This window comes from Podarcis bocagei (assembly GCF_964188305.1).
Source record: "Podarcis bocagei genome assembly, chromosome: 9".
Classification (NCBI taxonomy): Eukaryota; Metazoa; Chordata; class Lepidosauria; order Squamata; family Lacertidae; genus Podarcis; species Podarcis bocagei.
In genome coordinates this window covers 53752589-53777070 of record NC_138134.1, presented here as the reverse complement: position 1 = coordinate 53777070, position 24482 = coordinate 53752589, and the positions used below count along the sequence as shown (strand labels likewise).

General features: G+C 43.2%; 1 protein-coding gene and 1 long non-coding RNA gene across 12 annotated transcripts in view; both read right to left on the bottom strand.

The window, feature by feature from the left end:
* The window catches only part of CAMK2D (calcium/calmodulin dependent protein kinase II delta), a gene marked incomplete at its 3' end in the record, with an annotated part of 142009 nt that extends 137867 nt beyond the window's left edge, over positions 1–4142 (bottom strand). For 3 of the 11 annotated variants that reach the window (XM_081208135.1, XM_081208130.1, XM_081208133.1), the window contains exons 1-2: positions 2853–4132; positions 1162–1256 (exon numbers count right to left, since the gene is read on the bottom strand). In XM_081208135.1, the coding sequence (XP_081064261.1) occupies positions 1162–1256; positions 2853–2917 (160 nt within the window). In that variant the 5' untranslated portion in view covers positions 2918–4132. Of the gene's footprint in view, positions 1–1161; positions 1257–1956; positions 2047–2852 lie in introns of those variants that run through there. The other 8 variants (XM_081208126.1, XM_081208131.1, XM_081208137.1 and 5 more) reach the window with 7 other exon arrangements.
* A 7791-nt stretch (positions 4143–11933) lies between these two features.
* The window catches only part of LOC308594797, a 79276-nt gene continuing 66727 nt past the window's right edge, over positions 11934–24482 (bottom strand). Inside the window, exons 2-3 of the long non-coding RNA XR_014011622.1 lie at positions 13539–13737; positions 11934–13213 (exon numbers count right to left, since the gene is read on the bottom strand). This is a non-coding gene — a long non-coding RNA (uncharacterized lncRNA). The remainder of the gene's footprint in view (positions 13214–13538; positions 13738–24482) is intronic.

Here is a 24482-nt window from a genome sequence, read left to right as displayed (position 1 = left end):
TGGTAAACATACAAAAGGATCCCATTTAATTCATAGGACCTACCCCTGAGTAAACATGACTTGGCTTAGACTGCCAGGCAGGTTGCAGATGGCAGTCTATGAACACTAATCTCTTGAACTGTTTGAGCTGCCTTAGGAATTCAAGGTACATGCAATGACACACGCATAAAATTAGCTAAAAACAAACAAACAAAAAACAACCCAGGCAAGCAAGTTCTTGCCCCATAGTTCCCCTTAATATTTTATTTTTTAAGAAATCAGGACATAAATGGAAGGTTTGCACACTGAACAAACACTTCAGTTCATTTCTACGCTCATAAAGCGGCCAGAAATTAACATGGAAAGTACAGATGTTAACAGGGAATAATCCATAATTCTCAAAATCCTCATACAAGCACTTCAGTGTGGATTTACCAAGAATACACCACCATAAGGCCTACTTTCATTAGTTGAAAGAGCCAAGCACACACGTATAGTTCCGACTTCTCCTAGACCAGCACCACTGAAATGAATGGGAAGCTGCCCCATGTCCAATTTCCATCGGAAACATGAATGAAGCATTTTGGAGAAAGCTCTGGACCCAAAACAATGGAGCTCATATAAAACCACTACGAAATAAACAGCCAAATCTGGAAGTCGTGAAGTGGAGAAACAATGCACAATGGAGGTGAAGATAATTCATTTAAACATGGCCACTTGGCTCGCAGATCATCTGATAAAATTAGATCTATTTTCAACCAAAAACATGAGTGTAGAAGAAGCAGGAAATTTTCCTCTCAAGGGTTTTTTTCATGTTAAATATGCCAGAGTGAATTAAGTTCATGTGTAAATAAAACAGGAGTGTGCAATTCAATTACAATCTGACCTCCTTTTCTCCAGTAAAAGCTATAGGAAGGAGAACTTATTTCCTCAAAATGCAATAACAGAGCTCATTTGGAAATTACAACTCCAAGTTGTTCGTCTAATTAGCACTACAGGCAATCTCTAAGCAGTATCATAGGAATATGCTAAGTTAAATATGGTCTTCCCAAACACAGAAACACACACAGTGGGAAAGAGGGGTCCTCATTTTCACTCCATGCAATCAACATTGTTTTATATCACAATTCGCTTAGATCTGCATACATACAAAATAATTCACATTAGATTGGGAATACCCACCCCTTGCTGATAGCTTTTTAGTGTTGATAATCTTGGCAGCATATTCTTGTCCAGTAGTGATTTTCATACATCTTCTCACCACTGAAAAAGCTCCCCTGTAAGCCAATAAATCAGAGAAACATCAGTTTCAAAACCGGGGGGGGGGGGGGGGAGCTGTGCTACTTCATAAATGGTCTAGTAATTTAGAGAGCATTAACCAATTTGAACAGTGTCAATATATGAAGGCATGAGAATGAGCACAACATGGCAATCAGCCCTAATTTGATGGACTGTAACAGTAAATTGTATTTAAGATGTGAGCATAAGCCGTATCATTAACAGACTGAATAAATGTACATCTCATTATAAGTGGCAGTATTGACACATAGGAATTGTGTATTTTTCACAGAGTTTTGACTGAAAGGTGTAGCCTGAATATATTCCTGTGGTGGAATTTTATTTTATTTTAGGTACTGATTTTTTTTTTAAGCAGTCCCTCCTGTGATCCTGTAAACATGGCACTTTGTGTTTATTTAAGCATAAACACTCATGTCACACTGGAGTGGCTAGGATGCAATAAATCTTAATAGATGCAGTCCTGAGCAAGAGCATTCATTTGCAATTCCCTTGAAGAGGAAGAGCACTGGAATTAGACCGCTCTTCATGACATGTTCACCATGTTAATACCACTCCTGCCGTCCGGTCAAACATTTTCAAGTCAATTTATATAACAAAATCACACAGTACTGAATTCGCACATTTTTTAAAAAATGGAAGAAAAGGAGAGAAATGCAAATCAGAAGGGAAAACACAGACCTACTGGATTGAATTCTAAGCACTCGGTGGTTATGAGGAGACTAACAAGCATGCTTCTTTACGTATCCTAACACTTGGGTGCAGGCTGTGTGTGTGTGTGTGCCACCCCCTTTCAGATTGTGATGTTGTTGTTTTCCTGGACGTTGAAATTTGAGCCACCCACGCTGCCCAGGGGCAAATTGAGTCATCTGTGCCTCTCTCGCACCCCCTGTGCCCCTCCGCAAGGAACGCGGGAGAGGGGGGGGGGATTTTGTGCATTATTATTTTTCCCAACCAGACTGATGGATGTAAGAACACAAATCCCTAATTAACAAAGCGGCGGGCGGGGGGAGGAGACCCACGCAGGAAAGCCCAGTCTGCTTTGACAGGGTTGCCCTTCCTTCATGTCTAAATGCATTGTGTATGTGTATACTGTGGATATTTGTGTTTGTGTGTTATATTCCACATATGACACTCTACTGACAGGGCTGAACTTTCTGCATCAATAAACGTGGCACCAAATCGTCCGAGGCACAACACGGACCTTGCATGCAAAAGGAGGGCGAGAGAAAGGAAGACAGCTGCGTCGCCTTCCAATATGCATCTCTGCTTCTCCCTCCCCTTCCACTAGATCCGGCCATGGAGTTGAACTCTGCTGCGGTTCAAGCCGCCGCACCACCCGATGTGTGTGTTTGTGTGCGTAAAATTCAGGGACAAGCTTTTTAGCAACGCGCTGACCCTTTTGCCAAGGGCTGACCTAAGGCAGGGATCAACGCACCTTTCCCCCCGTGCCAAGCCGCCGCCAATGTGGTTCTCCTCTCAGCTGTCAACAGCGTGCCCCCCTTCGCTGCCCTGCTCCTCTCGCCGCCCCCAAGCCCTCCCGCAGCCAGCCTGTCCCTCTGCTCGCCCCGACTTACTTGCCGAGCTCCTCGAAGAGCTGATACTCGTCGGTGAACCTGGTGCAGGTGGTGGTCGAAGCCATCGTCCGCCGGAGGGCTCGCTCCTGCTGGCGCCACCGAGGAAGGCGAGGAGGAAAGGTAGGCTCGGCAGGGGGCGCGGGCAGGACGCGGCGGGGGAGGGCAGAAGCGCTTCTCCTCCTCCTCCTCCTCCTCTCGGCCACGCTCCCTCTTGGCAGCTCCTTTCCACTTTCCGGCTGACTTGTTTGTTTGCGAGGGTTATAGAGCAGGAGGGGAAGGAGAGCGAGGGAGGGAGGGAGGGAGGCACGCTGCTCCCCCCTCAGTCCCCGCGACCTTCCTCCTTGGCAAATGCTCCGGCGAGCTGTCTAGGGGAAAGGAGCCATCCGACGGAGAGGACGCAAAGGCGACGACAGAGGCGCGGAGAGTTGCACGAGGTGCCTCGACGGGCTTATTAAGCAGCAGCTACTAGGGATCGGAAGGCGAGGCTGTTGGAGAGGGAAACAGGAAAACGGGAGGCGAGGGCGACTCGGACGCCTCTCTTGCCCGGGCGGCGCCTCTGCGCCTCGCGCAGACCAGCCCTTCTCCGTGGGCGAGGAAGGGTTGCGCTCCGGGCAAAGGAGCACAGCAGGCGGGGAGTTGCGAGGAAGCGGTGGCTCGGGCGCTTCTCCTCCTCCTCTTTCTCCTCCCTTCTCTTCCTCCGGCAGCCGTCGCCCCGGCGGCTCCCCCCGCTCGCCGCCGCTCTGCGCTGTGCCACACCTCCCTCTAGCGACGGCTAGGCAGGCCCGTTCGCCCGGCTGGGCACGGCGAGACTCGCCTGACCTCTCCCGCTCCTGCTCGCTTTGCCGCCCTTCCTTCGTCTAAGCCTCCGCGGCTTCTACACACCCGCGGGAGGGGACCAGAAAGGCCCTTGCTGGAAGCGATAATCCCGCTTCCTCCCCGGCTCTTTTGTCTGTAGGGCGTGTGAGCACGCGAATGCTCCCGAGAGGGTCGTCTGAATGGGCGAGGGTTGCCTGGGTTGCTTTTGTTTTGTTTTGTTTCCCCCCTCGGCGGATGCAAAGGAAAGGACGTTGCGACTACGTGTGCTCACACTCGCCTAAACGAAATACTCCGTTCCGTCCTTAATTGCAGGGTTGGTGAAATGTATTTCTAATGCCTTTTCAAACTCCGGCCTTTAGCCGAGCCCGCCTTCGGAGGAGAGACTCTTGGGGCCGCTCTTCTCCCTCCCGCTGCTCTCCCAAGCCGAAGCCTCCGCGGAGGGAAGCCGCCCCACCCTCCCGGGTGATTCCATCCGCCCTTCACAGCGTTCCATCCAGTGGCGTCACAATCGACACGCTACCTCGTGCGTTCTACCCAGCCAGTCTCCAGCAGGGAAAAGACGCGGAGGGGGGGGGGACGAGGAAAGAGAGTGGGGGAGAATAAAACGCAGCTTCCGACCTGTCGCGAGATAATGCAACCTCTTTTAAAGCGAGGAGAAGACACAGAAGAGGGGCTTTGGGGATGTTGTTCATCCTGAATGAGCTAGGATAGCAGGCTCTCATCTATGACATCCTCCCCCCCCCTCCACATTCCCAGTTCTGATGGGGAAAGTTCTGCCTTTGTTTAAATGCACAGCATTAGCCCTATAGATAAAAATAGAATATATATAAATGTTGAGAGTCTCCTTCAGATGTAGGGGAGAGTAGATCAGCATGCCAAGGGTGTGAAAATGTGCACACTGACTTGGGGGGGGGGGTTACTCCCAGTGAGCTCTGTGGGATTTATTTCTCTGCAGGCAGGCCTAGAGCAGAGCTTTCCAAACTCTTCATGTTGGTGACACACTTTTTAGACGTGCATCATTTTGTGAGATGGAAATTCAGTTTTACTAGCAAACCGGGAGGTTAAGCTAACCCTTTCCCAGGCACACAGGGAGCTTTTGCTTGACACACCTACACACTGCGACCGACACACTAATGTGTTGCAACACGCAGTTCGACAAGCTCTGGCCTAGAGGGTTGCACTAGTGAAACTGCCGTCCCGTGCTTGTTTGCTAGGAGTATGGATGAAGTGTGTATTGTTTTGCATAGCTACAATCCTGCCACGGTCTAATTTTTCTAGGAGCACTCCTGTTTCAAAGAACCTATTAGAGAAGCAGAAATGCAGAAGACAAGCTATTCCTCCCATGGGTATGCATTGATCTGAAAACCTTTACCTAAGCTTTCGCCAAAGGACCTGTTTCTTGAGCATTCAGCATTATGCAGGAAAGTCCAAGTGAACTCAGGAGGAGCAAGTTCCATTGGATAAAGCAATGCCTTGAGCAAACCTGTCATGCAGATGGGGCTTAAGTGGTTTGCTTAAAGGCAAAAGTAGATAACCTTTGGGGGGCTAATTCTGGGGCCCACATGTCCAAATTGGCATAGCTAAAGCAAAACAATGGGTGCAGCCAAAGCAGGAAAGTCATACATTCCCCCATCCCTCAGTTATAAATGCTGACCATGGTCTCCATCTTACTTCAACTACAGTCGTACCTTGGAAGTCAAATGGAATCCGTTCTGGAAGTCCATTCAACTTCCAAAATGTTCGGAAACCAAAGCGTGGCTTCTGATTGGCTGCAGGAAAGTCCTGCAGCCTATCGGAAGCTGCGGAAACCCCGGTGGATGTTTAGGTTCCAAAAAACATTTGCAAACCGGCTCACTCACTTTTGTGTTCGGGAGCCAAAACGTCCGAGTACCAAGGCGTTCAGGATCCAAGGTACAATTGTACTAATATTAGAACTTATGCTTCCTTCCTCCCTCCTCCCCAACCCCAAAATATAATTTGCTGCCTGCCAACTAAATCCATTTATGCTTAATCTTCCCTACCCAACCCCAAAATATTATACCCTCCCTTCTACCTGAATCCATTCATTTCATCATAGAAAACACCCCCTCTGTTCCCTCATCATTTTTGCTTCCTCCACATTCATTCCCTAAGTAATTATTTCCATATGAATCAGTTTATGTTCCAGCTTCCCTCCCACCCCAAATTATTTCATTGCCATCTGAATAAATTGCTCCGTTTGACAATCATGAGAAATCCCCACCCCCTCCTATTCTTCTTTGGTGCTCACCTCTGAATATACAGATGGGTTAAAGTGTAGCTTGATGTTTTCAGCTTCCAGCTGTGATTCTTCAACCTCCTAATACTGTGATGCTTTTGGCAGTTCTTGGGACTGGTTGGTCACATACCTATGCACCACTTTGGCAGCCGGTGCATCACAGCCATGGTGAAAACAGCCGAATACAAGGCTACATCTCTGCACAGAGTGTTCACAGGAGCTCAGGAACATGGAAATTTATCACTTGAAAGCAGCAGGTTTTTTGGGTGGAAACTTAAAAGAAATCACTTAGAAATACCTGAAAATAGCATTGAGGCACTTGGGCAAGATCTGGTGAAGGATAAATCACAGATACTTTTTAAAAAAATGTCCAGTGATTGTGGCCACCAAAGATTGGGGGGGGGGGCAATGTACTCACTGCAGTCTGCAGGGTAGCCACTCCTAGCTTAAAGCCTGGATGCAGATGTGGAGTCAAGCAGTAATTTGTTGTTACTATAGCTGACTTGCTACTTATGTGCATTCATCTTGTGCAATTCAGCTTTATGCCTTCCTTTGATCAATGGACAAGATGATATGACAACTCTTGCAACCTATGAACGGATCTCTTTCAAATAAATATGATCTATGGACAAATTTAATGATATTTGGAAAGTATTTATTAAAACCATAGTGAATCATGAACCGACATATACACAAGGGATATAGTAAGTCTATCCATGTATGTATACATTATATATTTTTATAATTCTGATTATATTTTAATGGTACTTGTTAATATCCTCTGTATGCTTTTGTGCTTTTTCTTCCTATTTTTCTTCTTTCTTCTTTACTCTTTCAATAATAATATTAAAAGCTTTACGTGTTTGGCTGAGAAAATTTTTAAAAACTCAAAGTGGGTGGGAGTGTTGGCATCCTTTGGGGGTCGACATGCCAGCTGGCTAGCCCCCAGCTGGATCATGCCCTTCCAGACGTGACAAACCCCCGCCCTCTGGAGCGACATAAATCAGCGACTCGGACTTCAAAGCCTGAGCACACTATATCAGCAGAGCATACTGTGCCATCAGAACAGGCGTGAGGCTTGTGGAAACATACTAACAAGCTACGGATTTATTAAGCATAAATCAGGACAAAAGAAACAGGTCGCCTCTCGCTGCCATCTCTTCAGAGAGAGTCAAAAGCAAAAGCTATACAGAACGGAAGTTCCCAGCAAACTGTGCTGGAATGTAAACATGTAACAATCTCACACGTCTGCAACTTAAGGTGGAATGGAATTTTCCAACAGGAAGTTGGTAATTCTACCTGCCATTGCACTTACCTGGGGAGAGTGTTTGGAGGTGCATGAAGGGGGCCCAGTGACCTTGGGGGAGGCAATGGGGGAGAGTGTGGCCTTGGGAGAGCATTCAGAGGTGCAGGGAGAGTGTGTTTTGACTACACACAATTTTGGCTTTATGCACTATCCCTGGAATGTAACCACAATGTAAATTGAGAGTCAACTGTATTTTAGGCAAAGGAAACATTTTTTAGTGCTGGACATTATTTCATGTTCCAAAACATGGGGAATGGGTAGATTCTCTTTTATGCAGAAATTGTTTTATTTAAATTCCTTTAATAATGACAGGAAATGTTATATTATGCAGTCATTATCATCATCTTAATGTTTTTTGGCTCAAGTAAGACATTCTCTCATACTCTTACAAAAGTATATATAAAGTGGTTTATAATCCAAGGCAGGGATTAGTATAGCATACCATTAGGTTGATGACTGTTATTTGTGCAGCAGTTAAATGCCCATGTCTTTATATTAATGTGAGTTAATTGGGGAGGGAAAGCCTGTTAAAGCATACTGCCTTGGTTGCCTGTAATGTTATTTTGCAACTGCACTTGCCTACTTTGCATAGCTAATCATCAGCATAAACTGGTACTGAAGAGAAAACACTATTCATAAATGCTGTGAAAGGAACACTACCAGTGCTTTCCACCATTAAAAACCAGCAAGACCTATTTTGATGGGCCTTGCTTTTATTGTTAACTGTAACCAGTCATGCAATGAGATAGACATTAAAATGGAGGATTTTCATATAGCATAGTGAACGATTGTAAATATTTGGAAATAATTCCATTATTTGTTTCATTTTACTGCATTTGTATATCACCCATCCAACCAAGTTATCTGGGTGGTTTACATAAACAATAAATTGTGAGTCACAATTTAAAAACAACAACTCTGGATGACTACATTATACAAAGAGCAGACCCAACTGAATTTAATGGAGTTAAGTGGTTATTTTGCAACTACTAACCTTCTGCCCCACCCCTCCTCTTTTCCCTGGGGCAAAAAGTAATCCTGCTGCAGGCCTGTATTAAGAAACCTGCCAAAGACCTGTATATAACCCTGTACAGTATAGTATAACCTGAATGGAAGCAGCATGTTTCAACCCCTTGCCTTTGCCTTTCTGAGCCTTAGCTTCCTATCCTCAGTAATTTCCCAGATAATCCCAGATAAACTGCCAGTGCTTGCTTCCAGCACAGACGTTGGACTGCAAACTGCTTTGTTCCCAGAGCAACCATTCCAAGCCATTGTACCAGCTGAGAAAAACAATGTCATCAGCTTCACCATCACAAGTGAAACACGGTACATATATTGGTCCCCATCCCACTCAGCAGCCTTTCACTCACTTCCCTTTTGTAGCTGTTAACACTGGAGATTTACTGTGTCCTTTAATCATCTGTATTTAAACATTTAACAGGCTGAGCGGGACCAGAAATAAGACAGGTGACGCTAGATTCACAACACCACTCCCAAAACATCAGCAGCACCCTGACCTCTGTAAATCCAAAAGGACCCTACTGCAGAAATTTCTTAGCAGCTGTTGCAGCCCACTTGTCCCTTAAAACTGTTCCATTTAGCTGTTCTTGATTCCGCATTCTGGTGGGGAAGCCTAATTTAACAGCTTCCTCTCACCCCGCAAGTGGTTGTGAGCTGACTATCCAAATGGTCAACATGATCTGCAGCACTGGCTGCCCGTTCATTAGCATCCACAGGCAGTGGCTAAGCCATAATAGAGGCTGGAGCAAGATTGTGAGTTATAGGGCAGCATGGACTCACCAGCTCACTCATTCCCTTTAGACACAGCACATAATCTCTGCACTACTTCTTCTTTTGTGCTATAATGTCTACAATGGAATGTTCCGGTCATAAGGAAGCACAAATTAATCGCAAAATGCTTGTAACTTAAGAGTATTAATACCTGTTGTTATGATGACAGACTTTCTGCAGAGATTATATTTTTATCATGGACTTCTCTGTGTGTGTGTGTGTGTGTGTATTTGTGTGTGATGATTATAATGTTGGCATAAATGGAAAAAGAAACTTGCCCTGTTTCTTTATATTGTTGCTGGACTTGCTCATGTTTCCACCTGTTTTAAGATTTCAGTTTTACAGTACATTGATGTCTGTTTTATGGGACAACAGTGTATGCTGCTGATAATTTTTTTATTCTCTGGCTGTGTTTATTGTATATATTTTCAATTGTGGTCTTAAGTGTGTGTAAGCTGGAGAAGAGAGGGACATAAGCCTTAAATGAAAGAATAAATAAAGGTGAACAAAATATATGCCAATGAATAAAGAGGCAATCGAAAAGGAAAGGGGAAGCAGCATTAAGTCCCATTGAAATCAACAGAAAATAAACACTTAACTGTGTGCTTAAATTTCATTTTGATTCAGTTAGATCCTGCATTCATTCAATTGGATTATGCACTCATTTGTACTCAGCATAGTTCTGTAACATACTGACATGTATCTCTTGCACAGCATTCATTCGTTCATTCATTCATTCATTCATTCATTCATTTAGAATAGGGTATACAGTATATGCCCTACCCACTTAGAGAAGCATTTCATGGAGCTGGTGAATATGGCACTCCAATGCTTACGCTGCAATAAATGTTCTTTTTCAAAGGTATCACAAAAAGACTCTTTGGTTTTTTGCTGCAACTACAGTGGTACCTTAGTTTTCAAAATTAATCCATTCCGGAAGACTGTTCCAAAACCAAAGTGTTCCAAAACCAAGGCATGCTTTCCCATAGAAAGTAATGCAAAATGGATTAATCCGTTACAGACTCTTAAAAACAAACCCTAAAACAGCAATTTAACATGAATTTTATCTAACAGGACCATTGATCCATAAAATGAAAGCAATAAACAATGTACTGCAGTCACACAATCAATCAGTAGCTGAACTGGGTTCACACAGTCACAAAAACTAAACAAAAAAGCCACAAAACTACAAAATAAATAGCAAAAACAGACAAACATCAGCGTAGCACTCACAATGGAAGTGTGGCACTTAAAACAGAGCATGTTTGGCTTCCGAAAAAAGTTCACAAACCGGAACATTTACTTCCAGGTTTGCAGTGTTTGGGTTCCAAGTTTTTTGAACACCAAGGTGTTTGAGAACCAAGGTACCACTGTAATTAACTTGGCTAATCCTCTAGTAAAACCTTACTAGGTAGGAACATAGGAATCTGCCTCATACCAAGACAAACATTGGTTCACCTTGCTCAGTAGTAAGTGGCAGCAGCTCTCTAAGAGATGCTGGGAATTGAACCTCAGACCTCCTGCGTTGAGAAGTGACAGCCCTTAAGGATGTCAATAGGATATAAGCAAAGAATGAATGTTCCATCAAAACAACTAGCAGTACCTCTTCTTTCCACTCAGCTGCTGCAATGTTCTTTCTTTAGAATCCAAATATATTAAAGGCAGCACAATCCCTGGGCTCTTTTTCTCCATGGGATCGCTGCTTCCAGTTGCTGGGAGATGCCAGAAATAAGAAGACCTGGGTGGAGTGTGTGGTGTGGCATGGCTGTCTCAGTCTTTAAAAGTCAGTAGATCTGGTTGTGATCCAGCCTTGAAAATAAGCTTTGCCACTGTGGATCAGCGATGGAACAGAGAGATGGAGCAGAGGGGAGGTTGTGGCAAGGAGGCAGATGTTGAGGAAGTGGGAAGTGGAAAGAAAGGAGTAGCTTGATAGAGAGCAGGTGGTCTTAAGGACGGGACAGGGGACATACTTGACCTTGGCCGAAGTGCTAGTTTCAGCTCATGAACTTTATTGTTGACCCAGATACTCACAGCCCTTGTCACTGCCCCTTCTGCTTTGATTTAAAGATGGGGTGGGGGCAAAGCCATTGGCGATTCTTTGCATGTTTAAAAGCAGGTTTGCCATCCTGGTGTACAGCAGGCTTTGCAGGAGATGGGCTCCGCAAATTTGGCAAAACATCTAGCCTTTGCTGAAGTTAACCTCCAAAATGGACTTTAACGCACACCCTGTGGGGATTGTACACAGAAATGATTGAAACGAGGAGGCAATGGGGTGCCCTCCAGCTGCAGGGGGGCTCCATTAGCCCCAGCCATTGTGACCAATACAGTAGGCAGGCATGATGGAAGATGGTAGTACATCAAAATTCAAATGGCTCCCCATTGGCTACCCCTGGTTTATAACATCCATTTCTGGATACGAATCACAATATTCGGAATAAGTGTATTCCGTGCAGTTAGGATTTTATCAGTGCTACACAGTGTACTTTTTAGCGTTGCACTTGCAAATGGCACATTTATTTACTTCTAAATGGAGGCCGTTCATCTGCACAGCTACCTGATTACCAGCCCATTCTGTACCAGTAATAGCAGATACTGGCCTGAAGCTTCTGAGTCTAAATCTTCACTGCATAAGAAGTGCAAGCAGTAATGGCAATAAAAAGCAGCATATTGGTTATTCAGCCTCAGAAGGGAATTCATAAACTTCATGAAGATTTATGAGACACTGAGCAATGTAACCATTCACTGGCTGCAAGCCAGATTTTTTGTGCGTGCTAAAGCAGCTCTCTTTGCCCTTCCTAGCTTCTCAGGAGGTTATTGTTATTTTTAAAATTAAAAAATAGGTGTGTTTGCTTTGCTTCAAAGCATCAACGTGGCACTTCAAATTTCTCATTTCCAAATGTTCTTACTACATTTGCCCACTAAGGCTGCGAGTTAATATCTTCAAGGCAAATATTCTTGCTGCCTTGTGAACATATCAAAACTGAGATACACTGCAACAAACACCTATTTTTTAAAGTACTTCACTAAGATTCAGCACTAGCCCTCAGACGGCCCTACCATTAAGCAGGAGTGAGGCAACTGCCTCAGGTGGCAGATACTGGGAGACGGGGCAGCATCTTCCCCCTCCTTCCCTCTGTTCCCTGGGAGCCCCCAGGCCATTCCCCTCTGTTGTATCAGAGTTGTGTGGGCCATGGGCCTCTCACACACTCCCTAAACTAGACTGCTTCCTTAAGGTGCATTGGACAATGCTGTCCTGTAGTCAGCGTTGAAGTAAGATTCAACTGCTAGTCTATTAGGCTCCTTTACATGGAATGCAAGAGAGAGGTGAGGAGTGCCATCTTGTCCTTTGCCTCAGACAGCAAAATGCCTTGGGCCTGCCCTGGTAACAATATGTTGAGGGCAGCAGCAGAATATAGCACTCAGCACAAAGTCAGGTAGGCTCAACCCTAGGATGAAACACATTCCCCAATTCCCCAAACATTACCATTAAAATAATAACTATACAGCGGTACCTCGGTTTACGAACTTAATCCGTTCTGGAAGTCCGTTATTAAACCGAAACCATTCTTAAACTAAGGCGCATGTTCCCTAATGAGGCCTCCCACCGCCAGTGCCCTTCCACTGTTCGGATTCCATTCTTAGACTGAGGTAAAGTTCGCAAACCAGAACACTACTTCTGGTTTTGCGGAGTTCATAAACCAAATTGTTCGTAAACAGGGCTGTTCTTAAACCAAGGTACCACTGTATGTAAAAGGGGTGAAGATCTTTTCTTTCTGATGCAAAATTCAAATATGCGTGATTCACACACTTTCTTAAAATGTTTTCTTTTTATGAAGTGATACAATACTTTTGTTATTTTGAGTTTTATAATAACAGAAGCAAATACAACACATCTGAGAATTCGGTGAGGAAAGCAAATATAAAGAATGGAAAACAGATGGGAGATTATGAACACAATTCTACCCTCACGTTGAGGGGGTGGGTAGGATTGTGCTTAGCTGGGATGCAAACTGCTGCCCACAGGATCCAAGCTGGCAGTAAGCCACAAAACAGGGTACTTCACGGTGGGGTGCTGGTAGGTCACCCATATCTGCTTCCTTGTTAGGATTGCTCTGTAACAGCACAATCCTACATGTCTCCTTAGAAATAAGGCCCACTGAATTCAACGGGATTGCAGGACTTCAGCCTGGCCTGCAGGATAAAGATGGAGGAGAGGGCGTATTGTCAGACAGGAAAGCCAGACAGTGCATGTGTGCCTCTCCTCTTTGTAATAGATGGTGAAAATGTGACTTTCCAGCAATCATAATTACAATACTTGTTACACTAAGTACATTACCTATTACAATAAGTAATCATTTCAAAATTAGAGTGAGTCATTTATAGACAGTGCCATAATTGTTATAATCTATAAATTGCTAATGTCTATAAATAACTTGCTTTAAAATCTAGAAGAACAAACGACAATCTCTACAAATGACTAACTCTGCTTTTGAAACTTTTGATGTATGCACCTCACCTTTTCATACCTCTAATGCAGGCATTTTTCAGGCCAGGTGGCCAGGTGGAGAACTGGTTCATCCTCTGTGAATCATGTATGAATCATTGTTCAATCACTTGACATCGTTAGGACATCAGGGGACTAATTCAAAGGGGTTCCCTGGCAGTTCCAATCAGCTCCTCCATGTCCATTTGCAGGCTTGGTTTTCCTGTGCAGACTATCAAAAGCGAGATATAAATGCAAAAATAAAAAACAACATAACGTAAAGGCAGCCATTCTCTGTCAGGAGTGAGCCAGCATTGCAAGTTGGAGTTAACTCTTTATTAGCAAAAACAGGATCTACACATCATGTGAGGGGAGGCATCGTGCAGGTATTCTAGGAGGAGGCAGTTCCAAGCAAAATGGGTAGCAAGGGTACAATTGGTTTGCTTGAAGGAGCAGGAAACCCATGGATGGCTGAGGGTGATGGAGCTGGAAAAGTGGCACAGACAGGGATGTAATTGGATACAATAAGAGAGATGGCAGTGGGGCTAGGCCATGGAGAACTTGAACATAAGGGCTTTGTGCTGGATCTGGGAATGTAGGGTTTTAAGGATGTGGGTGTCAAAGAGTCACAGCAATGAGAGAGGAGAATGAAGCCACAAACCCTTTTGAGGAATATTTTTCATGTGGGTAAGTAAAGGTGGGTGTTTAAAAAGAAGCGTTGACACAGGAACAAGGGTGAGTTGTGTGTTGCTATTTTCATGCTTTGCTGAAATGAACAATGTAAGAACCTATGCATTTCTCTTAAAGAGAGATGCACAATTTCAAGAACTCATGTATTTCACAGCAAGACAGATCTGTATGGTTTATTGGAAGTCTGGAATGTGATAAAGTAATTCACTTGAGTTTCCTCTATTAGTGCTTAGTTGAATGTACCAACCTGACCCCAGAGAAATTTAATATGGTCAAAGGAATTTCTGCTGGGTGCCTATAAGCTATAGTAATTCTCATAACTGCTGCTGAATTTCAATCTTTTATTCTTTGTGGATTCAACAAAGGGCTGGGTTGATCCTTACTGACCAATTTGAACTTTGTAATGGTCTTTCTAGTGATGTATGGAAGTGAGAGCTGGACCATAAAGAAGGCTGATCACCGAAGAATTGATGCTTTTGAATTATGGTGCTGGAGGAGACTCTTGAGAGTCCCATGGACTGCAAGAAGATCAAACCTATCCATTCTTAAGGAAATCAGCCCTGAGTGCTCATTGGAAGGACAGATCATAAAGCTGAGGCTCCAATACTTTAGCCACCTCATGAGAAGAGAAGACTCCCTGGAAAAGACCCTGATGTTGGGAAAGATGGAGGGCACAAGGAGAAGGGGATGACAGAGGACGAGATGGTTGGACAGTATTCTCGAAGCTACCAGCATGAGTTAGACCAAACTGCAGGAGGCAGTGGAAGACAGGAGTGCCTGGTGTGCTCTGGTCCTTGGGGTCACGAAGAGTCGGACATGACTAAATGACTAAACAACAACAACAATGGTGTTTCAGGATTCCTTAAGAGATAGACCAGCATAAACATATACAAAATAAAGTATTTCATATGCAGAATAAAATTTGTGCTATAAATTCCCCATAGCAGATGAACTCTTTCAGAGCAAGCTAAGAGAATCTTCACATTTATACAACACGATTGTTTATTCCTCCCCACCCACTCACATCTATACCATCTTAGCTGTTGACCAAGTGATAAGAATTCTTTCTTTCTTTCCGCTTAAGTTTGTTCTTTTCCTTTCTTGTCTTTTGCTTTTTTAATTGGAAAAACACTGTATTTTTTGTAGTTTATTCCCCCCATTTGTACATTCCTCTCTCTCAGTGTTAGTATGACAGAAGATCATTTTACTTCAGGCTGACTTCTTGAAGTAGTCCGCAGACAAAGCAAAATCACAGGGGGCCCTTATCTGCTGAACTTAGTATTTTATTGCTGTTGGATACAGCTTCTTTGGGTCTCGGCATCTCACGTTGGCTCAAAGGCTAGTTTTAACATTTTCCTTAAGATAGATCCAACTTAAGGTCAGCCAAACAGACACATTTTTCTTCATAGAAAAAATACCCCTAAAATGCACCCTCCATACTCACAAATAGAATGAGCTTTGAGTTCAAGATATCCCAGGCGTTTTGTGAAAACAAGCCACGAAACCTATAAACTACATGAGAGATGCTTCCTTTGGAAAGGGCCAAGCAGGCACATTCACTGAAGCATGTACAGGCCTTGGCTGTATTATTCTTTTGGGGGGGGGGGACAACAAAAGAAGCTTCCCCATCCCTTTATTTTCAATAGAAAACACAAACATAGAGAACGCAATAAAAAAAATTCCTTCCAGTAGCACCTTAGAGATCAACTAAGTTTGTTATTGATATGAGCTTTCGTGTGCATGCACACCTCTTCAGATACACTGAAACATCTGACATCAGGAATCACAAGACAGAGAAACCAGTAGGAGAACACTTCAATCTCCCAGGACATTCTATACAAGATCTCAAAGTAGCTGTTTTACTACAAAGGAATTTCAGAAATAGACTGGAAAGAGAAGCTGCTGAATTGCAACTCATTACCAAACTTAAAACAATGGAGAGACCTGGTCTGAATAGAGACATTGGATTCTTATCTCATTATACATGATAAAGCTATTTTTAGCCATCTCACCCCTTGCTTTTTCCTGTAAGACCAATTGCAGTCGTTAACAGTCATCAACAGGTTTACCACACCTATCAGCCAATCACCCATTCCCACCACCATTCTGAGTAATACCCCTCCCCCCCTCTCACTATATATAAGGGTCTGGTGACTTCTATTTCAGTGTATCTGAAGAAGTGTGCATGCACACGAAAGCTCATACCAGTAACAAACTTAGTTGGTCTCTAAGGTGCTACTGGAAGAATTTTTTTTTATTCTGTTTCGACTACAGCAGACCAACATGGCTACCTACCTGTAAACAGAGAACGCAAACACTGTCTACCTTATAGTGCTCTCCTGTAGAACCAGATCTTGCAAAAAGGGTGAAGCAGCTATGTGGAGATACAGTGCTGTGAAGGGCTACAGTGCTGGAATAGACCTCTGAAGACAGTGCTGGAATAGACCTCTGAAGACATGAGTTGAAGTCCTTAATCAGCCACTAAGTTCACTCTAATAACCTATGGCAGGGAAAGACCCAATAAACATCTCTTGTTCTAACCTACCTCAAAGGCTACAATAGGGTGGAGACAAACATATATACAGAACTTTGAACTCTTTAAAGGAAATATGAAAAGTAGACTACGTACACCATTATTAGCTGTCAAGTGAAAGAACAGAGGAATGCAGTGACTTTTTTATCAGAACAAAAATCGAGAGATAAACTATGGAAATCTGCATTGCACTCAATACTTGGGGAAGCCATCCAAACTTTAAGGCCAATTCAGCTTGTCAGTGTCTATCATCTTCTAAGCTGTGGCCTTACTTTTGTCATGACCAGAAGAGATGCCCACCACCATGGAGGGCTGATGGCCCAAGCAATGGGAGGCCAGTATGTTCTGGTTCCACAAGCAAGCAGGATGACAAGTTTACAGTAAAAAGGTAAAGGTACCCCTGACCGTTAGGTCCAGTCATGGACGACTCTGGGGTTGCGGTGCTCATCTCGCTCTATAGGCCGAGGGAGCTGGCATTTGTCCGCAGACAGCTTCCTGGTCATGTGGCCAGCATGACTAAGCCGCCTCTGGCGAACCAGAGCAGCGCATGGAAATGCCATTTACCTTCCTGCCGGAGTGGTACCTATTTATCTACTTGCACTTTGATATGCTTTCAAACTGCTAGGTGGGCAGGAACTGGGACCAAGCAACGGGAACTCACCCCATTGCAGAGATTCAAACCACCGACCTTCTGATCAGTAAACCCAAGAGGCTCAGTGGTTTAGACCACAGCGCCACCCGTGTCCTAGTACCGTAGCCTGTACTAAATTCAGCACCTTGGAGAAAGATCAAAAGTGTGGGTTCAGGACCATGGGTGGCTTCTTCAGCAGGGACCAAACATCCAAGTTGACTCAGGAATGTCCTGGAGCAATTGACTGATTTTCATAGCATGGCTGGGTATTCTAGCCATTGACTAGAGGCCTCACTCCATAAATGCTGCTTCCTTTCCAGATAAAGTTCTGGAGCCCTGTGGACCCACACAGGACAAACCAAGGAATTGACCTACCCGTGAATCCATTTCTTCTTTGGAGCTGCAGTTGCCAGAGGACTCTAGTCTGGGCATGATCAAAATCAGCTCATTTTAGATGAGCCGCTTCCAGATGAAGCCTGGGGCGGTGTGCCACCACAAAGCGTAGTTCCCACTCCCCACGCCTGCCCTGTTTAGTGAACTCCGTTTTAAAATGCAAGTCCTTTTAATTTCTTCAGTGGCTGTGTGCTCGCCTAATGTACAAAATGTAGTGCTGTAGCTTTCAATCTATCAACTTCTTTTTTAAAAAAGGGAAAGAGCAGCAGGCAAATTCATTTCTGCAGTTGGTGAACTTAAAGAAAAGTGGACGCTGCGCTGGAGGACATGAGAACCATTTTTTAAAGGAGTGGCGAAGAGCAACATGACTGTTCCCTAATGGCAAAACTATTCCCGCTGCATCCATTTCGCTGAGATGTGAGATTGCGCTATTGTGGGCTTGTGGAAATAACTCATAAAAGATAAGATGTGGCTGGAGTTTTCTTTGTCTGTCGTGTGAAAAGGCCCCCCAAAGGAGGGTGCTGAATGAAATCGCTTTCATCAGTTAGAACAAAAACATTTTTGCTTTCATAGCTGCTTCGGACACCACCTCCCTTAATGCCTCCCCAGACATGTTAGCATGTTCCTTGCATATTAAGCTGAAGCCAGCAAATGCTTAAGCCAAGTGTCGGCCCCCAAGAGAAGGAACCACAAACATCTTCCTTGAAAGTGTATGTAACATTATTGTGCTCAGGCCAAAATATAATCGGCACCGCAAAGGAATCATAAACTTAAAAAGGAGGGAAGGGTCCACTCAAGATGAAACATTTGCATCTGTATTAACCAACATGAAAATAATAATAACCCAACAAAAATGCATCTGAAAATTAAATGCATTCAAATAGTGGGTCATTATGAAATATTGCTATTAGCATTATAGAAAGTGTTACTAATAGTATTACAGAAAGTAGGGAAGGGACTTCAATAATAATCTATTCCAACTCTCTGCCAATGCAGGAAACAATAACAAAGTTAAGAAAATTCAGAGAAGTTCTTTTGTTAGCCTGTAGTTCTGATATTTTAAAAGGCCTGATAGAATCCCTTTCTTTCTTTTTTTAAAATGTAAGGAATTTTTTAAAATAAAAATGTTTACTAACGTGTCATCTTCAGCTGCAATATTCTAAGCCTATATTATGGTTTGCTAATAGCAAGTTAAACTCTGTATAATAGCATTTACAGTGGTGCCCCGCAAGACGAATGCCTCGCAAGACGAAAAACTCGCTAGACGAAAGGGTTTTTCGGTTTTGTGTTGCTTCGCTAGATGAATTTCCCTACGGGCTTGCTTCGCAAGACGAAAACGTCTTGCGCTTTTTTTTAAAAGCCACTTGAAGAGGCGCAGTTGCGACGGACCGTGCTTCGCAAGACGAAAAACATCGCAAGACGAAAAGACTCGCGGAACGAATTATTTTCGTCTTGCGAGGCACCACTGTATTTTGCACAAAGTTTATGTTTTCATTTGCTCATATAGCTCTTTTCTTTTATAGGCTAGGTACACATCTACTGGTGTAAAGTGATATGAAAGGAATGATAGAATATTTGTCAGAGCTGTAGTGTTTATGCTAAGAGTTGTATACCTTGGGCGATTGTCCATAAAACCAGCCGCTCCTGTTTCCATATAAACAACAATTAATAATGCATGTCTGCAAGCAAGCTAATCTGTGAACATCACTGCTTCTCCTGGTGTGACATACAAGTACGATCTTATTGCATTCCATTTTTGCCAGCAGCACAAAATGTACAGGTATCAATATCAATCAATCAATCAATTAATTGAATCTCTATCCCAGCCTTCATCCAGCCAACACAAAAGTGATAAAACAATACAATCAAGAATAAATTCAAAGCAATAAAAAAATAAGTAAAAACATTAGTCGCATCTGAAAACATGCAAAATTATCCCATGCTCTCACAACCAGTAATTTCAAGGTAGCTAGGAAGAATATACATAGTCGTTGCCCCGACAAATACCAGTCAAGTTCAGAAGCATTTATAATTTTGCCAGGCATGGGCAAGTGAGGCCACATAGTGCAGTCTTGTTCACCACACAGATTCACCTTGCAGATTCATGGCCTATCATCTTTAGTGTAGTTCCACCAGCAGCTTGTGATGAATATATCCAATTTATGAACAGAATAGAAATGCAGCTTGAATATAATCTGCATTGTACCGAAATAGATTAAATTCCACATGTAGCATGCTAGGTTATAAATACAGCCTCATTCATCCATATAATTAATTTTCAGCACATACTTTTTTTCTATTATGGGACTATTGTCCCAAAGAAAACAAATGATAAGAAACTCATATTTTACCTCTCTTACGTATGGAATGTTCTTATACACAAAGAATGTTCTTTTTGCTGGCCAGGATGGTCCAGAGAAGTGTGTGTGCGTGCAAAGTTCTTCTGCGTGCTCTACGGAGGTAGGAAGCATCTCCCCAGGTTAGAGTGGTTTGAATGTTAGACTGGGATCTGGGAGGTTGAGGTTCCAATCCTCAGCCATGAAACTCATTGGGTGTCCTTGGGCAAGTCATTGCTTCTCAGTCTGACATCCTTGGTTGTTGGGATTAAATGAGGAGTGGGAGAACCATGTAGGTCACCCTGAGCTCCTTAGACAACAAGTAGGATGGAAATGCAATAAGAAATTAAGTAAATAAATAAACAGTCCAGAAAGAGAAGAAGTGGCAAGAAACTACTGTATACTTTCCTATTACATATCAACACTACAGTATTTCCTTATTGAGTTTTGTTTGGAACATTACTTATACAGTGGTACCTCGGGTTAAGTACTTAATTCGTTCCGGAGGTCCGTACTTAACCTGAAACTGTTCTTAACCTGAAGCACCACTTTGGCTAAAGAAGCCTCCTGCTGCTGCCGTGCCGCCGGAGCACGATTTCTGTTCTCATCCTGAAGCAAAGTTCTTAACCTGAAGCACTATTTCTGGGTTAGCGGAGGCTGTAACCTGAAGCATATGTAACCTGAAGCGTATGTAACCTGAGGTACCACTGTACTCTTACTTTCATGGGTTTTACATTATCTCACAGGAGCCAGTCCTCAAAAGTACTATGCTATTATGAAACTTAATACAATTCAACAAGGTTTATGCCTGCCTTCCCCAACTTGGTGCCCCCCAGATGTCTTGGATTACAACCCCATCACACCAAGCCAGAATAGCCACACTTTACCAAGCCACATATCTAAATGGCAAGATGAACTGTTCACTGACTGCCCAGGGAAGTTTACGGCCGTTCCACTAAAACTTGCTAGTGATTACAGCCCATGCGACACTCAGGTGTTAGGCCTGCCTTATAATGCTTCATACCATAATAATAATATAATAATATAATATATTTATTGTCATTGCCCCCTCTCGGGGACAACGAAATTACTTGGCTGCTCCATCCACCCAGGTAGGGCACTCCACACAAAATCAAATCAACTATAAAAACACTAATTAAAACAATACAGTATAAAACAGCAAGGAAGATTAGATGACTTTCAAAGTCCAGGCTTCCCATTCAGGGCCGAGATCGCTCTGGGGAAGAAGCTGTTCTTAAGACGGCTTGTTCTTGTCTTCATCGTCCTGTATCTCCGTCCCGACGGCAGGAGCTCGAAGAGACAGTGACCAGGATGCGATGGATCTTTTACTATGTCCAGTGCCTTCCTATGGCACCTTGTGGCATAAATCTGCTCTAAGGTGGAGAGTGGGCAGCCAACAATGCTCTCTGCTGCCTTAACAACTCTGCACAACCCCAACCTGTCCCGGGTAGTACAGCTTCCATACCACACACATAAGCCATAAGTGAGCACGCTCTCAATGGCACAGTGATAGAAGGCAAGCAGCAGTTTCTGCGGAAGATGGTTTTTCCTTAGAATTCTCAAAAAGTACAGTCTCTGCTGCGCCTTCTTCACAAGCCCCCTTGTGTTGACACTCCAGGACAGATCCTCTTGTAATTCAATGCCCAAAAATCTGAAGGTTGTTACCCTCTCCACACAGACCCCATCAATCAAAAGTGGCTGGACATTGCTCTTCTGTCTCCTGAAGTCCACCACAAGCTCCTTTGTCTTCCTTGTATTTATGAGCAATGGGTCCATTTAACTCATTACTGTCTACATTGACCGGTTTTTGGACTGAGACCTCTCCTAGCCTTTCCTGGAGATGCTGGGAACTGAGCCTGAGATCCTATGCATGCAAAACAGGTACAGTGGTACCTCGGGTTAAGTACTTAATTCGTTCCAGAGGTCCGTTCTTAACCTGAAACTGTTCTTAACCTGAAGCACCACTTTAGCTAATGGGGCCTCCTGCTGCTGCCGCGCTGCTGGAGCACGATTTCTGTTCTCATCTTGAAGCAAAGTTCTTAACCCAAGGTACTATTTCTGGGTTAGCGGTGTCTGTAACCTGAAGCGTATGTAACCCGAGGTACCACTGTACTCTGATGTGAAACTACACTTTAGCGTGCATGCTAATCATAACTACGGCCAAGAAATGTGAAATGATTGTTGTTAACAACAACAACAATATTTTAAATAGCTAGACACCAGTTTTTTGCACCAGTCAGTTCTCCTTTTCTTAAAAAATAAAGTAAAATGTACTCTTCAAATACAGTCATTTGTACATTCATTTAAACTTACAAGTAGCTACTATATTTTCCCTGTTCACTTCCAAGTATACGCTCAAGCCATTTCCCTTAACAAAATCTAAACTACTTTCCTTTATGGCTGCCTAGAATAATAAAGAACTTGAGCTCTCTTAGCTTTCAAAACTTTTTATTATACAATGAGAGTCGTTTTGGGAACTTTAGCCAAAGCTAGGAAAGCCAAGTTGGGAAAATAGCATTAGGCGAGTGAGCAAACCTATAGCCATTTATTTAAAGGTCCAGACCCCAACTTCTCACATTTTAATCCTTAATGCTGTGCTACAGTTGCAGAAATCTCAAAACAAACACAAGTGGTAGTGGGATTTCTCATCCACAAGTCATTCATGGGAGACAATCTTGATGTGCAGTGTAACCTTCATTGGCATGAAATTTTAATTCCGCCTAGGTTCATAACAGCCAAGCTTGGAATAGGAACTTGTCCAGTTTATAATGCCCGGCTCCATTGCAAATTAAGCAGCATTTCCCTCAGGAGTTATTCTACAGCTCAGGGTTTAAACTGAATGCCTCCTTCATTCCTGGCACCCTGAATGTTGTGACAACGTACTAGTGACTTTGGGTACTAAAGAAAGCTAAATTTCCCATTATCCCCTGGTAGACTGCTGCTCCTCGATAGAAGATGAGCTTCTTGAGATCTCCACTAAATATTCTAAGACGATAAGAACCAGACATACTTCCTCACCATTGATGATTTAAGGATTTGGCCATAAGGGAACTCATAATCTGGTTGGCAATGTAAGTCCAATGGGATTTATTCATCTCACCAAAGCTGAGTTGTCATTGTTGGAGTGAAAGAAAGGAGAGTCTTGGCCAGGTGAAAGCATTATGTTGCCTGCCCTCATTCAGTGCGGTCCAGCATGAAGCATAATTTATCTGTGCTGTATTATATAGATACCAATTTATATGCTTTATTATATAGATTATATATTATATATATACCAATTTATATCCCCATCAGAGGGATGCACAGAATATAACACAGACATTAACAAAGGTCAATTTATTATTGCATAGCAATTAAGAAATAAGTTATTTTGCTTGGGAAAATATATCCACATACCTTCCTATAAAAAGCAAGCAATCTATCTGTGGTAGGATAATTTTTAAAAAGGGTGAAATTCCTATACTCAAGCAGCAGGGGGTGCTCTAGGTTTAGTGGTGTCATTCCTGTAAAGCAAGTGCTTCCTCTCTTACTTCACATTAGCCCCAGGCCAGCAGATTTGACACAGTAACTTCGAGCCTCAGCCAAAGGCACGCAGATAGCACAGGTCTGCAGCTTATGTTAAGGTCCTGAACAATACCCACATTGGCACTTTCAGGATTGTCCAAGCATAGAGGCCAAGGAGTTTTTTAAAAAATAAAATAAAAATGGTTTATTTCTGGTTTTGGCAGTCAGGATGGTTGTGACTTGCTTTGGAAACATCTCAAGGGAGCTATGGGAGAAGAACAGATATATAAACATGTGCTAATATATGTGGAGATTTAATTATGCTGTGGGTATGGCTGGTAGGAATGGCTCAGAGTGAGGTCTGCATGCCAGAAAGAGCTAGCCATGTGTTTGGCAAGCATTACTGTGGGCAGATCTTCCATTTTAGCAATTTGGTTTGCCGACTAATGTTACTTTAACATGTGGAATTTATATTGGCTTTGTTTTTATTAACTTGTAGTGTTTTCTGACATTTAAGAGGCCATTCTGTTTTGCTGCTAATTATGCTGCTTTAAATGTGATTTTATTTTTGTATTTGATTTTCATTTGTAATGTTCTGTTATGATGTTTTGCAATGTTGCATTTGTGATATTTTAAGGTAGGTTGCAAGCCACTTACGAGATCCCGCCCCCCGCCCCCAGAAATGTTAAGTGGTACAGCAATTATCTAACTGAATGAATGAATGTTACCCTTTCTGGCGTGCAATGTTACATTTGTGGAGGACTACCAATGGCTACGAGCCATGATGACTATGCTCTGCCATTCAAAATTGGAGGCAGCAATGCTTCTGAAACACACAGGAGCAGAGAGTGCCTTTGTGCTCAGCTCCT